The sequence below is a fragment of the Larus michahellis genome, chromosome 6 (genome assembly GCF_964199755.1).
Source record: "Larus michahellis chromosome 6, bLarMic1.1, whole genome shotgun sequence".
In the NCBI taxonomy this organism is placed as follows: Eukaryota; Metazoa; Chordata; class Aves; order Charadriiformes; family Laridae; genus Larus; species Larus michahellis.
This window is the reverse complement of record NC_133901.1, coordinates 58,711,285-58,726,050: the sequence shown is the minus strand read 5'-3', so window position 1 is coordinate 58,726,050 and position 14,766 is coordinate 58,711,285. Positions and strand designations below refer to the sequence as shown.

Genomic DNA, 14,766 nt, shown 5'->3' with positions numbered 1-14,766 from the left:
CTGCTGCCTCTGCAGGGGAGCCCAGGATGTGGCAATGGATGCAGGGGAGCAAGGATGCTCAATCCTTTCCCGAGCTGGCTCATCCCAGAGGTCATGGGTGAGTCTCCGAAAGGCAGCATCTGGGTGTCCCCGGGGGTGCTGAGCGTGCTGGGCGGCACTGGGCTGGGGACATTGATTGGTCCCTAGCATTTTTAATGAGCTGCCCGACCGCAAGCTTTAACCTTGCCCATAATGAGGGTGAGCGGCAGCAATTCCTACCGCCACAGCCGGCTCCCCCAGCCTTAATGAGCTAATCAATACTTGTTCTCAGCTTAATTTCCAGCTAATTGCTCTTTAATGACGCCTGGAAATGGGCAGCTTCTTGCAGGGCGGGGGGTGGGCAGGCTCCCCCTCCCCAGCGCCCATCCCTGGTGGCAGGGGGTGCCGGGGCGCTGGCGGTGGGTCACCTTCCTTGGCTGTGTCCCAGCCCTACTGGCGCTGGTGGAGGCTGGGGAAAGGGAGGGTGCAAGGGGGACAGCGGGCACAGGGCACCGTCCCACAGAGCTGGCAGCACCCTCCAGAGCACCCACCCCGGTTGAGGCGGGGGGTGGGATATGCATCCTGATGCACCCAGGGCAGGCTGAGCGGAGGGTCCCCGCACCCCAGGAGGGTCCCCAAGACCCTCAGGACACTACGTGGCGGTGGGGGTCCCCAGGGTGGGCTCATGGCGGTGGCTTGTTTTGGGGTGCAGGGAGGGGGGGGCGGTGCTGAGGTGGCCATGCGGAGCTCCAGGATCTGCAGGGCCCGGGTACAGGGAAAAGAGTGCCAGGGCGAGGGGAGGGGGACGAGGCAAGCAGTGCCCTGGAGGTGGCAGCAGAGACCCCGCAGCCTGCTGCCTGCACCGCCTGCCTGCACCCCTCCGCCGGGGCAGTCCCTCGGTGCGGAGGCTGGAAGGGGGTGCGGGGCGGGTAGGGACGTTATAGGGGGTGCTCCTGTTTGCTGCGGGGTCAGGGATGCGGAGCTGGGCGGGGGGAGCCTGGTACGTCGCGGGGCGGTGGGAACCGCGCTAAGCCGTCCCCGAGGTGTCAAAGTTGGCACGGCTGTGTCAGCCGCCGGGGGGGTGGGGGTGGACGGCAGGCAGAGGGGGGGCATCCCCGGGAACGCAGCCCCCGCCGCCCGCTTGCTTCCTGGCCCCGCGTTATACGACCTGCTCTTGGATGAAGCCAGTGGAAAAACCCCGGCGAAAGCAGAGGGATTCCTGCGGGGAAGGAGCCGAGCCACATCCAGCCCCGCCGAGCCGCGGCTCCTGCCCTGCGGGAGAAGGGGCCCGACAGCCTCCGGCCGGGGACACCGCGGCAGCCTAGGGACCGGAGCATCCCTCGCCACCCGGATGCCTCTCGGGGCCGGCCTGAGAGCCCCACCGTCCCTCCTGCTCGCAGCTGCAACCGTTTCCCCAAGAATTTGCTGACAGGTTTGTTCTTGGGAGGAATTTGCTCTGGAAAAGCCTGGAGAAACCTGAGCCCGGATGCTTCCCAGGGCCTGGGATGTGGGGCAGGAGGGACCTGCCTGCTGCCTGTCCCTTGTCCCCACAGTGGATACCCAGGATGTGGTTAGGACCCCCGAGAGCTGTGTGGCCTTGGGGTGGGCTGGCTGGATCATGGCTGCGTCAGGCTGCTCCAACAGACAGGAAACGGAGAAGAGCAGCAAGTTTGAGCTGAAACATGGGAAATTTGGTTTATTATCAGAATGAGACCGCCACAGCCCCAAGCAGTGTGCCAGCAGCACCCCCTGCCCCAGCACGTCCCAGTGACGTTTGCTTCTGCAGTGACACAACCCGCATTCCCATCCCCGCCAGCCCCGACGCTGCTCGCCAACCCTCCCTGACATGACGTGCGTTGAGTCACTTGGCCCAGGACCTTTTTTCCAGGGTGGGTTTTTTCCTTGGCCTTGTCTGCTGTAAGCCCCAGATCTCTGTGGGGTGGTCCAGGAGATCAGCCCAGGGCTGTGAGGAGATAATGGGGCCAGGAGCAGCAGGGCACCCCAGATCGGCCATGACAGCTCTGCCATCAGGGGCACATCCTGGTGACAGAGCTCTGGAGAGATGCCATGGCTGTGGATCTGCCAGGAGCATCCACAGACTCCTGGCTTCAACGGGACCACCACAGCAGGGGGAAATGGCGATGGGGAGCAAAGCTCCAGGTAGGGAGGAGGGGGCTTTAGTGCTTAAGACTCACTGCATCTTCACAGCCCAACTTCAGGAGCTTCACTGGGCTAGGGCCAATTGAGGAGAAAGGAAGGAAAACTGGCCAGTATGAGTGGGTAGCTGGGAATGTGATTTACCCCAGTGCTAGGCCATCCAGGGCTGCAACCACCTTTTTTCCCCCTAAAATCCGCTCCCAGTAGTTGGAGCTGCAAGCCCTGGGTGCCGCACTGGTTGAATCAAGGTGTGATTGAGCACAGCTCCTTGTTAAGCACAGGTTAGCCCTTCCACCCCTCATTCATAGCTGCTGCTATTTATTAGCACATTCGACAGTCTCATTAAGCAGGAGGTTTAATTACCTGCCAGGTTTGAGCTCCATCTTGTCTTCCTGAGCTGCACTGCCCATGGCTTGCAGGTGCTGGGTTGTGTTGCACCGTGGCTGGAGCTTTCCCTACTCAGATCTGTGGTTGGATTTCACCCTTGGCCAGAGGATCTCTATCCGAAGATGTAGCCTCCCCCCACCTCGCAGGTGGCAGATGCTGCGGTGATGCTCTGACGAATCCAGCCACCCAGAAGCTGTGATAACCCCATGGGGACAGGGACACTCCAGTCACCTGGGTATGGGACATGGGAGAAAGAGCCTGGGCCAGGGTCCTCGTGTGTGGGGAAGGACAGCAGCATGGGGGCCTGTCCCCCCTTGCCCTCCTGCCGAGGGCAAGAGAGGCAAATGACCAGGGGTTATTTCTGTCCCCACTTTTCAGCAGTGCCTGGGATTTAAGCGCTGGCTGTATTCCTGTGCCGGCCAGGAGCTGTGTGGACTGATAGTGGCATTTAGGGCCAGACTTGCCCCACTGCTTTGCCTGCTGTGTGGGGCCGGGACAGGCCAGGATGCGCTTGGCTCTGGGACGCCCGAAGGCACAGGTGATGCTTCGTCCCAAGGTGGGGAAGCAGGGCACAGTGGGGGCAGCCCAGGGAGGCTGAACACCCCCATCTGTGTCACCTACAGCCTGTCCCCTCTCTGCTCCGGCTCTGAGCCATTTCTGAGGGTGTGTGTAGGGAAACCTCAGCCCCCCCCCCCCGACTTTTTCCCTGCTCGCAAAGCAGCTGCAGCCCCAGCTGCTCGGTGTCTCGTGGATGAGGGGCCTGAAAGCCTGCGGCACGCAGGGACCACGCTCGATGGGCCAGGCAAGGGGAGCCGGGAAGGGAGGCAGCCCTGAGCCAAGGGGCTGGGGGCCGCGGAGGGGGAGCAGGAGGCGAGGCCGAAGGCAGAGCCGGCAGGAAACCCCCCTCTGCGGTGGGGGGCTGGAGAGGGGGGGTTTGGCTGGCAAAGGAGGATTTAGGGGGCCGAAGCCTGGCGCATTTTCCGTTGTTAGCTGCAGCCGGATTCACAACGTGACCGAGTGAAAGCTCTGGAGACCGGAACGAATTTGCAGGAGGGTGTTGGAAAGCAAAAGCAGATTTTTGCAGCGTGGTGAAGGAAACCAGATCCTCCGAGGGGTCCTGCAACAGCTTTGCTTCGCCTGAGCTTCACCGGGGAAGCAAATCCCACAAATTCCTCACCCGGAGGAGGGAAGTGGGCTGTAGGATCCCCTCCAGCAGAGTGGCAGGAGCAAGATGTGAATGCATGACGTGTTTGTGCTGAAAAGGCACGCTGGGTCCCCAGCTCCTCAGAGCCAGGGAAACTGAGGCAGGGAGCAGTGAGGCAGCTTACTGGGGGGCTCTGGAGACCCCGTCCCGTGGACGTCGGTTTTGCACTGCTGTGGCGTGGAGCAGCCCCACCACCGCTCCCAACGGCTCCACTCCAGCCAAGGTAATGCCATTGCTTGCACCCCAATACCCTCTTTGTTCCTGGCTCCTGGGGTGGGGTGAGGACAGACATCCCCCAGGAATTATCCCCCCTGTTTATTTACAGCAGCTTTCGGTGTTTCAGCCTGTATTTCCCACCCAAATTAAAGGTTGAGAGAGGCTTTTGCCCACTTCCCCAGCCATGCCCACCCCTGGCTTTTTCCCTCCCATTCAAGTGTCCCCACAGAGCCCTGCAAAGCTGGTCTCTGACCCCCAGCCCCCCACTCTGGTACCCTCCTACCCCAGGGCATCAGCCCAGGTCCCAGTGCGTGGCTTGGGGTGACCCCAGTGTCGGGGTCTGTGGGGTGGTGCCGGTGTCGGGGGGCCGGAGCGGCAGAGCCGGGATGCGGTGGGTGGTGGGACCCCGGCAGGGAAGGGGTGCCCGCCAGCCCGGGTGCCGGTCCAGGGATGGGCGGCGGGGCCCAGAGAGGGGCGGGGGGGACTCACGTTTCGCTGACATCACGGCGGGTGTCGGAGCAGCCGGGGGCCAGCAGCCCTGCCGCCACGGCCACTGCATGCCCGCAACCCCCCGAAACCACCGCTGCCCGGCACCTCCGGTAAGTGGCGGCTCACAGCGGGGAGACTCCCGCCGGGCGGGGACCCCAGGGGACGCCGTGCCCCTTCCCAGGGCTCAGCCAGGACCCCCAGAGCCATCCCTCGAGTGCACTCCAGACTTGGGGAGACAGTGATCAACTTTGCAGTTATTCCCCCTTCCCTGCCAGCCTCCCCCCGCCATCCATCGGGGCTGGAGCCTTGCTCCATAAAGCCCAGGCTAAGGAGAGTTTAAGGGGGGGGACACACCACCACCGGGACCCCCTGCCCCTTTCCACCCCTGGGGAGCTCGGTGGTCTCTGCTAAACAGGTCAAAGCTTCCCAGTTTGTTATGTGGGGGGTGCATGTGTGTGTCGCCTTGCAAACCCACTGACCTGGCCATCCCCATCGCCCCAGCTCCGGGCTGCGTTAGTCCTGGAGGATGGGGGTTCTGTGGGGTGCAGCTGAGGGGGCTGCAGCCTGCCCTTCGGTGCCGTTCCCAGCAGGAGGGGATGGGGCAGCCCGGGTCCCCTCCCCAGCTCTGCTTACTGGTGTTGGGTGGCCCAGGGGACAGGAATTTCACTCCGTCTCAGGGAAGGCAGCCAGAGTATAATCAGGGGTTGGGCCATGCTTGTAAAGGGGTTCAATTTATTGTCACCCTCTCTGGGGATGGTGACCCCAAATATCCCCCCCGCAGGGAAGGGAAGCCCAGGGGCAGATCAGCCTCCCTACTTACCTGGGCGGTGATGCAGGCTTGGGGTTTGGGGACAGGGACCCCACTGTGCCAGAGCATGGTCAGCCTGCCGCCAGTCTGCTGACTGCCCACTTGTGCACTGAGTTCTCCTGTGCTCACCCCGATGCTTGTGTGATAACTGGGAGGTTCACAAAGCTTTTTTTGGGGTGTTTCAGCCCCTGCTTGGGTGGGAGGTACCTAAAAAGAGGGTTTACGGTGCAGGGAGGGGAGAAGGACAAAAGCCAGGCGTGACTGCGAGCATCCTGCTGGCTCGGCTCCTCTCGGCTGGCTGCCTCCAGTGGGAAAGAGCCCCTTGTCTGTGGGATCAGCCGCTCCACTGCGCTTGTCTGGATGGTGACGGAGGAAAAAAGGGCTCATGACTCTTGCAAAGCAATAGGGAAAGGAAAGGGGCGCCTGGCTCAAGAACGGCCTTCCTAGAGGAACAGAGTACAAACCATCTGAGCCGTGATGGTGTGCAGCAGCCTGTCCAGCCCCTCGGCAGCCCCCCGGCTCCCTGGGCTGCGGTGGGGTCACAGCAGGCTGGGCTCTGCCCACTGGGCTGCCAGGGAAAAAGGATGAAACCTGATGGGTCTGGGGCAGCAGCCTCGTGCCACCGGAGGATGTTCAGCATCTTGGGCTGGGAGTTGGTTGAGGAGCCTGGCAGGAGTTGGGGACCCCCAGGATGGGAAGGACATGGCTGCGGGGCTGGGACCAACCCCTGCTGGGAGTCAGAGGGATGGGGGACACTCCCTGCACTGATAACACACATCCTCCCTCCTTGCAGGTCAGGATGGCCCCTCGGATCTAGCCAGGGAGGCCAGAGCAGTGCCAGAGGTCCCTGTCCAAGTGATGGTGAGACCGGGATAGAGGAGCTGCCGTGAGGATGTCTGAAGCCAAGACCCTGAGCTCCTCTTGCCTCGTGCTTTCCTTGCTCTCCTTGCACTGGGCTTCGCTCCAGCTGGGCCAGGCTTTTCCCAGCACCTCCGACTACCTCCAGCGGGGCTGGCAGCGGCTGCTGGAGGAAGGAGAGGGCTGCGCCGAGTGCCGGCCGGAGGAGTGCCCGGTGCCACGCGGGTGCCTGGCTGGCACGGTGCGGGATGCCTGCGACTGCTGCTGGGAGTGTGCTAACCTGGAGGGACAGATCTGCGACCTGGACAACACCAACCACTTCTACGGCAAGTGCGGGGAACACCTGGAGTGCCGGCTGGATGCCGGGGACCTGCAGCACGGAGAGGTGCCCGAGCCGCAGTGCGCCTGCCTCTCCCACCTGGCCCTCTGCGGCTCCGATGGCAAAACCTATGCCCAGATCTGCAGGTTCCTGGAAGTCGCCCATGCCCATCCTGATGCCAACCTCACCGTGGCCCACGAGGGTCCCTGCGAGTCAGGTAGTGCCTCGGGAGTGGTTGTGTGGGCAGCGGGACAGAGGCTCGTCCCTCTTGGGAAAGACAAACAAGTGGGGGATTGGCTCAACTCTTTCACTTGGCAGCAAACCCACGGCATCCACAGGGACACGGCTGTGCTGGGGACTGCACCATGGAGTGGCAAGTCCCCTCTGGTCCCCCCAACCCTGCTGCTCTGGGGCAGCCCCTGCGGATCCGGCACCTGGAAAGGCCTGGGAGCAGCTTTACCAAATGGGAGCGGGATTTATGGGAGGCAGCAAAACCTGCTGGAGCAGATGGGGAAGTTCCAGGGAATTGTTAGTGAATTCTTGGCGGCAGCGCTGGTCCAGCGCTCCTGAGAAATGTGGCTGCCTCCTGCAAATGGAAACCTGGGTCAATTTGACTTGCCTGCATGATTTCCATCTCCCATTTAAAACCCAGTGGGGGTTGGGGGGCAGGCAGCGGTGGGGAGATAGTGCCCCAGCCTGCTCAGTCCACACAGTGCTGTCACCACAGCCTGAGGGACATAAGGTTGGCTTTATTTTCTGTAGATCATCATGTCCTTGATGTTTTCCCCTGGGTATATTTGGAGGTGGAAGCCTTCCCTTGACCTGTGGGTAGGAAGGGTGGTCCTCACTCAATCCCTCTAGGGAAGGGATGTGGGACCTGGAGGTATCGGCTCTGTACAGCATCCAGGGACCTGCTCACTCCCTTAATCGCTGTCACGAGCCTGGTGCCAGAGCAGAGGTTTCATTCGGCTGGAAGTTCATCTACCCCATCCATCCTCACCAGTCTCGGGCTGGAGGAGAGCCCCTCGGCCTTTGCCCCACAGGAGGAGCACACTCCGATTGTGGAGGAGAGCTTCGCTTTGTAGTGTTGACGTTATTGAACTGTTCCCTGCTGCACGTGCGTCTCTGAGCATCACTGTGCAGGTGGGGAAAGCGAGGTCAGGAGGGATGGCAACCCACCATGGGCCAGGGGGTCTGGACAGGGAGCCCCCAGTCCCAGATGCGAAGAGGGACCACGTCCTGGGGCAAGGTGAGGGTCTGCCATGGGTGGGAGAGGAGAGGGGCACGCCTCTACATGAGACAAATTGTCCCATGCCAGAGGCGAACAGCCCAGGACAGTCTGTAGGACTTCTTCTGAGCCCACCCTGCTCTCCTGTCCCCCCTTCCCCAGAGCCCCAGATCACCTCTCCTCCCTACGACACGTGGAACATCACTGGGCAGGACGTCATCTTCGGCTGCGAGGTCTTCGCCTACCCCATGGCATCCATCGAGTGGAGGAAGGATGGCATGGAGATGCTGCTGCCTGGAGATGACCCCCACATCTCTGTCCAGGTGAGCAGTGCACGTAGGACGTTGGACCCAGACTTTCTCAGAGCTTGTGGGCAACCAGACCTTAGGGCGTTCTTCCTCTGGGGGAGGCCACGCCTGCTTGCCTGGGAATGAGAAGTGGTGGCTGGAGCCTGCACACCATGAGGACTGGCTGAGACAGGGCTGGTGTCTTGGTGTTAGGAGCCATCAGCATAGCGCTCTTCTGCAATTTTCTCTAGTAGTTTTTGAATGTATGAATATTTTTTAGGACCTGCAGAGACCTGCAGCACGGGATTTCCCACCTCTCTGCCTTTAGTTTGCTTTGTTTTCTGGCTTCACTTGCACTCCCACCGGCAGGGCTGGAAGAGACGACCTCCCAAGGTGCCTTCCAGCCTGGGTTATCCTCCTGCTGGCTCCCACCAGCAGACTCAGGCAGTCCCTGCCCTTTTCTGCCCGTTGCTCTGAGCAGGACTCCCTTCCCAGCGCTGGCAGGCCCAGGGGTCAGCATCTTGCCTGCAGCCAGCCCCAAATATAGTGCCTAGCTGGGCGGACCCAGCTGTTAGAGGTTGTGGGCACAGGGGCCGCACACTGCAGTCAGGAAGCGGCTGGGAGAAAGCTATTGTAGGATAGATGGGGGAAGCCAAAGGAGCAGGTAGGACCTGGCACCATTGCAGGGTGACATGCTGGTCCCCCTCCATCTTTCTGACCTTTGTGGCACCCCATACCCTGTCGCAGGGTCCGGCCAAGGACCTTCAACCCAAGCAGGGCTACCCTGCCTGGCTGCAGGAGACTCAGCTGTCCTCCGCCCCTGACCGCTGCACCATAATAGCAGCCTGCAAACACAGCTGCAGCCCAGCTGGGTCAGGAAAAGGCTATTTATTGCTGGGGACAAACAGAAAATAGCATGGTTGGCGCCAGAGCAGTCCTGGGACCTCACTGCTTGCTGGAACAGGGAACCTGGGGCTCCTCTGAGCCATCCCAGGCTGGCTGTGGCCACGGCACAGATAGCCCCTTGCTTCTGCCGTGCTGCAAAGCACCAGCCCCAGCATCCTCCTGCCGTTTGGGGACCACGGTGGCATTAGGGGCACAGCTGGGAGTCCAGGACATGTCTGCAGGGTCCTGCCCAAAGCAGGGCTCCCAGGTCCTTCAGGGGGCAAGAAGATGGCCATTTCCCCCACCTCTCCTGGGTAGTGGAAAAAGGGGGCACCTGCATCCAGGGGGTTGACGCCTGCCCCCAGGGTGGTACTTACTAGGGAGGGGAAAGAGTTTCCCTGGTCTTGTGTCCTCCTTCCCATCCATCCCAGCCCCACATGGGGCTTTGCTGGCCCCAGCGCTAACCAAAATCCCACCCCACCCCCTGCCTTGCAGTTCAGAGGTGGTCCCCAGAAATACGAAGTGACGGGCTGGCTCCAGATCCAGGGTGTGCGAGTGACGGATGAAGGCACCTACCGCTGCTTCGCCAGAAACAGGGTTGGGGAGGTGGTGGCATTAGCCAGCCTGACCGTCTTCACGCCAGGTGAGCACCATGTCCTTGTCCCCATGCTCTCATGGGGACAAGGGGAGGGACATTTGGGCAGGATGCACTGGTATGGTGGGAACTGCCTGTGCATAGGGCTGTGTTGGGGATGCCCCAGCAAGCTGCCGTGCACGGTTTGGCTTTAGCTCTGGTGGGTAAGGGGGAAGGCACCAAGATGGACAATGTCACATTGTCCCCGTGCTGCCGTTTCAGACCAGCTCAACCTGACAGGCTTTTCCCTGCCGAAGCCTCACACGACGCCTGAGGACTACGGGGAGAGCGAGGAGGACTATTACTAGCCCGGAGACGGGATGTCCAGATGCAGACATCACCTTGCCCATGGTGGCTGTTCCTGGGGTTCAGGGACATCTCCAGAGCAAGCACCCCCAGCCCAAAACTCCTTCTCTGAACAGTCCTGGCACAGCAGCCTCTCTTTTTGGGGTGGGGGACAGGGTGACACATCCCTTTGCTGAGGGTGCTTGGGGAGGGGACACTGGCTGGTTGATGGCGCAGGGCTGGGACTGGGGGTGGCGTGGGTCTGTCCTCCAGGCACTGAGCAGGAATGTGGCAGCAGGTGGGAGACCCATGCTGTGTGTGACAAGGACTTGGTGCTGGGGGTAGAGGCAGCCCTCCCCAGGAGAGGGACACCAGGGCAGGAACATCTCTGCCTTGTGCGAAGCATTTTGGGGAAGCCAGAGCGGTGGGCTGGGACCTAGCCGTGACACCCAGTGTGTCACCCCTGGGGCTGATCTGTGTTACCCAAGCACAGGGACAGTCAGGCTTCTCCCCAGGACCTGGGGAACCTGCTGCCAAAAACATCCTTCTTCCCATTTAGTTTTTAACCAGAAAAGTAGTGATTTGAGGAAACCAGACACTTGTGGTTTTGAGTGCTGCCCTTTTCCCCAGCCCAGCCACTCATGTGGTCAGAAACACTTCGGCCTTTTTGACTGACTTTGTGCTTTCCCTTCCACGCAACTCTTTACTTTGACATTTCAGTTGATGTTACTTAAAATATACACATTGGTCAAAGCCAACACAGACCAGGCAACTGTTCTCTACCCGCAAGGGTTATTCTTGGGTGAGGGAGAGTGCAAACGCTGCGGATGCTACCTTGTCCTTTGCAGTGATGCTTGGGCTGAGGAGCCCTCCTGCCCATCCTGGGTCTCACAGCTGGTCCTGGTGTGGGTCCTGCCCTTCTCACCCCACGTGGGGATGGGGGTACCCACTAGACCATCCCCTGCGCGGTGGGGATGCATCAAGCTGGGTCTTTGCACCCCCATTTTTTCCGGTCCTATCCCACCTCTGCCTATCCTCATCCTGGGGTCCTGTGCCCTGTGGGTGGCACTGGGGGTCTCCACCCAGGTGACCATAGCCCTGACAGCACGGAGGGAGCACAGCAGCTCTGTGCCTGACTGGGGAAGGACAGGGAGGCTCCCATTTCCACTGAAAATGCTCCATTTATTAAAGAAAAAACACCTGCCTCAGAGATCTGGAAATTTAGAGCAAATTAATTTTAGCGGAAAGCAGGAAAGAAACCTAGAGCTGTGGTGTGCTGCTCTGTGCCCAGAGAGGGCTGGCAGGACCCAGGGCTGAGCTCACACTCAAGGGAGGATTTGCCCTCCCCCCCCACCCAAACCAGCAGCATTTACAAGACTTTTGAGACTCGAAACCTCCCCACGGCCCAAACCGTTCCTGGTTACTCAGTCCCAGCTCCAGGGAGGTCCAGAGCTGCGGCAGGGAGCCAGACCCTGTGAGGAAGGAGTTGGCCTGTCCCCAGGCAGGAGTGGGCAGGATGCGACGAGGCTGGCGGCTCGGGCACCGTGCTGCTCTCCTTCCCCTTTTTTTTTTCCCCCCTGTTCTTTTCTTCCTCTTTCTCTCAAGAGCTGGCTCAGGCGATGCAATTATGGCATCGAAACCTGAACAAGCAAATAAAAGGGATTTGTCTGGAGTTGGCAGCGGAGCAAAATTCCTGCAGCCGGTGAGGCTGGGCCAGCCCTGGCCCCTGCGCCGCAGCCTGATGGGGCACAGACGGCAGTGCTGCCGCCCTGCCTGCCTGCGGGGCTGCCCGTCCTCCAAACCCCTGCTCGGCCGGGGAAATGCAAGAGCTACCCTTAGTTTCTCCTTCCATCTAACAGCGTAATAACATCCTCCTGGGGCTGCTACATCAGAGTCGGAGGGTGTTGGGAGGTACAGAAATGTGCCATTTGCTTTTATTTTGCTTTTTTGGGGTGCAAGGCCTGCTTTTGGAAGAGCTGGGGTGTTTTCACCCATCCTGATCCCCACACAGATCAGCTGGTGGAACTGGGCCACGCTCAGGCTGAGGCTGCCATGGGGAAACCTGAGAGTATCCCGGCGCTTCAACAGTTCAGAGACGCTCGCTGGACTCCCCGCCGGTGCCCGGGGCTGGCCCCTGGCCAGGGCTACCATGCCAACCCTCCCCAGGGCCGGGCTCCCCTTGCCCACGCCGGCACGATTCCAGGTCACACCGGGCGTGGGTGCAGCACTGGGCTGGCTGCCGGGGGTGGATGGGTCGGACCCCCACCCCTGGCTTTCCATGTGCTCTGTGGGGTGATGCCCTGCCCAGGCACAGGTGGGCATCCACAGTTTGGGCTCAGTCCTTGCCGTCCTCAGCTCTGCACCTGGTCCCTGTGGTACCCGCCGGGTTCCTGGCAGGGGATGCTGTCGGCTCCCGCTCCTGCCCTGCAGGGATGGCAGAGGGGATGTGGTGGCTGAGAGAGTGGGGAGCTTAAGCAAGAGCCCTTGGCCAAAATTAACCAAACTGGGGGCTGCGAATCCCAGTTTCCACAGATCCTAGTGCACGAGAGGGCTGTTGGAGCTGCAGGCTGGCAGCTCAGCCAGTACTGGGGCTCCCCTTCCCCCAAAACAAGGAGCAGCAGAATGGTCCCAGGGGCATGAAGGGGGCTGGTGTCCCCCTGCCCCAGCTCCCAGCCTTGCCATTTCCAGCCACTTAAAAATTAAAGGAGCCAATATCACTGCACGGCTGGAATCGGTCACTGCCACAGAGCTTAATTGAGGTTATTTGTTGGCTCTACAAACATTTGGTCAGCTCTACTGCTGGCTGCTCGGCTGCTTCCCGCAGCCCCTGCCCCAAGGAGGGGGTCCCCCTGGGCTCTGCCAGCAGCAGATGCTCTGCTCGGGTCCGAGCATCTGAAGGATGCTGGGGACCCAGCCAGACTTCGCCTGGTGTCAGTGTGGGGACAGAGATCGTGTTGGAGCAGTTTGCAGCACCGAATCCCTTCGCAGACTGTTTTTTGGGGCAGTTGCTTTCCGGGGGCGGTGGGGGCGGAGGGGCCCCAGCGGCTCCTGCCAGCCCAGCTGCCGGCGCTCAGAGCAGCAGCTCAGCCCAGATGTTGGGCTGACGTCAGGCACGGGATCAGCTGGATTGGGAAGCGCTAACGTGGCTGCTGGCCCTAGGCATGTACCAGCCCTGGCACCTCCTGGCCACCGGGGGTGAGCAGGGTGCGGGGCATCTCCCTGGGCACCAGAAGTCACCGTGAGGCTGGGGACAAAGAAAGGGGGGCTCATCCTGCCGGCACCCAAAAGACCTTGAAGGCACGCGCTAATGGAGCCAAAACCTTGTGGTTAAAAGCCCACTGGACCCCAGCCCTTGGGGGGACATGCACAGGGCTGGCACTGCCCTGCCATCGTCAAGCATTTCGGCTACCGCCATTGTGTACTTGCAGCCCTGGGTTCTAGGGGAGAAATGCAGGTAAAACAGCCCTCCCCAGCCCCCAAACCAGCTGCTTTCTGCCCCAAACCTGCAATTCTCACACCCTGCTGCAGGCTGCCAGTGGGATCTTGACTCTTCCCACCGCTCCAGCCTTTGATGCAGGAGCACCGTGCAGGTCTCCAGCCTGCCCCAGGGACCACCGCAGGCCTCACGAACTCACCTGGCACCAGCCACCAAGCCGCAGGGTTTTGTGGTCTGCAGGGAAGCCACCAAGTTTGGCAGGTAAATATGGTCCAGCAGCGAAAACACGTTGTCCCTCTTCTTCTCTGCCCCAGGGTGTGCCGGGATCTGCCCTCAGCCCGGGCCGGGGCAGAAGGCACATCTGCGCCTCCATCCCAGGGTCCAGATTTGGGCCACCGGCGCGATTAGCCGCTAAACAGTGCCATCTCCTGGCAAAGCCACCGGCCACGCTGAGCCCTGCCACCGTGCAGGGCGGCTAGCGAAGGCGCCACATGAGGCCTTGGGCACCCCTCGAACACCTTGACCTCCCCCCCACCCCCCCAAATCCAGCACTGCCTGCTCCATCCCCTCCCCTTACCCCCTGGCAGCAGCTCTGCCTTGCTGGGCGATGCCGTCCCGAGGGATGCAGGTGCTAAACTGTCTGTCGGGATACTCACGGGAGCCAGAGCATCCTCGTGACACTGGCTTTGGGCGGCTGCAGCAGGCACAGTTGGGATGGGGCAGAGCTCAGAGATGTTCAGCTGCTGTGCTGGCGGGGTGTGCTTTAAACCAGCGCTGCAAAAGGGTCAAAACACCTCTTGGTTGCCCTGTTAGTCCCCCTGCACCGTGGGCAACTCCCATGGGAGAGGGATGACTTCTGGCAGGGGTATCAGCAAGCCTGAGATGAATGCTGGTCATATCTGGAGGGAAACTGGCAGCGCTGTAACCTCACCCTGCCAACAGGTAAACTGAGGCACAGAACAACCAGGCATGGGGAACTCAACCAGAGCCACAGAGACAAGCAGGGCAGAGCAGCCAGCTACATCCAGGACTTCTGTCCTCAAACTGTCCCCACCCCTGCGGGGTTGGGGTTAGCATTTCCCTTGTGGCCTCTGCACAGCACCTCTTTGCCCTGCTGTGCTGGTTTGGGGTGAAAATAAAAAAAGCAAGACCGCTTCCCTGCCTCCCCCAGCATTTACGCCATCTGATAAACAAAATGGAAATAAATCCTCCTGCATTTGCAGCAAATAGGTCTCCACGGGGGGTTGCTTTCAATAATTCAAATGCCGCTGCAGAGCAGAGCCCACGCCAATGGGTTTTAATAAACACAGCCGTAATGTGACATGCAATTTATTATTAAGCTTAAAACAGGAAGCAAAGAGTTTAATAAAAGCACCAGGTTCCCCGTATCAGTCATGGCAAGCGGAGGCGGGGTGCTAGCTGTAGGGGGAATCTGGCCGAGCTGGCTGCAGGGGGACACTGAGCAGGGTTTCCTTTGCCTGAGCTGGGACCGCAGGGACCCTGGTCAGGGCACGGAGATGTGAGCCAGGGCAGGGGGAAATAGGGATTATTGCAT

General features: G+C 60.8%; 1 protein-coding gene across 2 annotated transcripts; it reads left to right on the top strand.

Moving 5' to 3' along the window:
• The first annotated feature begins 3,397 nt into the window (after positions 1 to 3,397).
• Positions 3,398 to 11,446, top strand: KAZALD1 (Kazal type serine peptidase inhibitor domain 1). 2 transcript variants are annotated; one of them, XM_074591403.1, is made up of 5 exons: positions 3,398 to 3,989; positions 6,073 to 6,673; positions 7,847 to 8,007; positions 9,352 to 9,499; positions 9,713 to 10,531. In XM_074591403.1, the coding sequence occupies exons 2-5, from the start codon at positions 6,172 to 6,174 to the stop codon at positions 9,796 to 9,798; spliced, it is 897 nt and encodes a 298-aa protein (XP_074447504.1). In that variant the 5' UTR covers positions 3,398 to 3,989; positions 6,073 to 6,171; the 3' UTR covers positions 9,799 to 10,531. The 2 variants fall into 2 exon arrangements, with proteins under 2 accessions (XP_074447504.1, XP_074447503.1); XM_074591402.1 differs by lacking the exon at positions 3,398 to 3,989 and adding an exon at positions 4,480 to 4,581 and having other exon boundaries at positions 9,713 to 11,446.
• Positions 11,447 to 14,766: the final 3,320 nt, after the last annotated feature.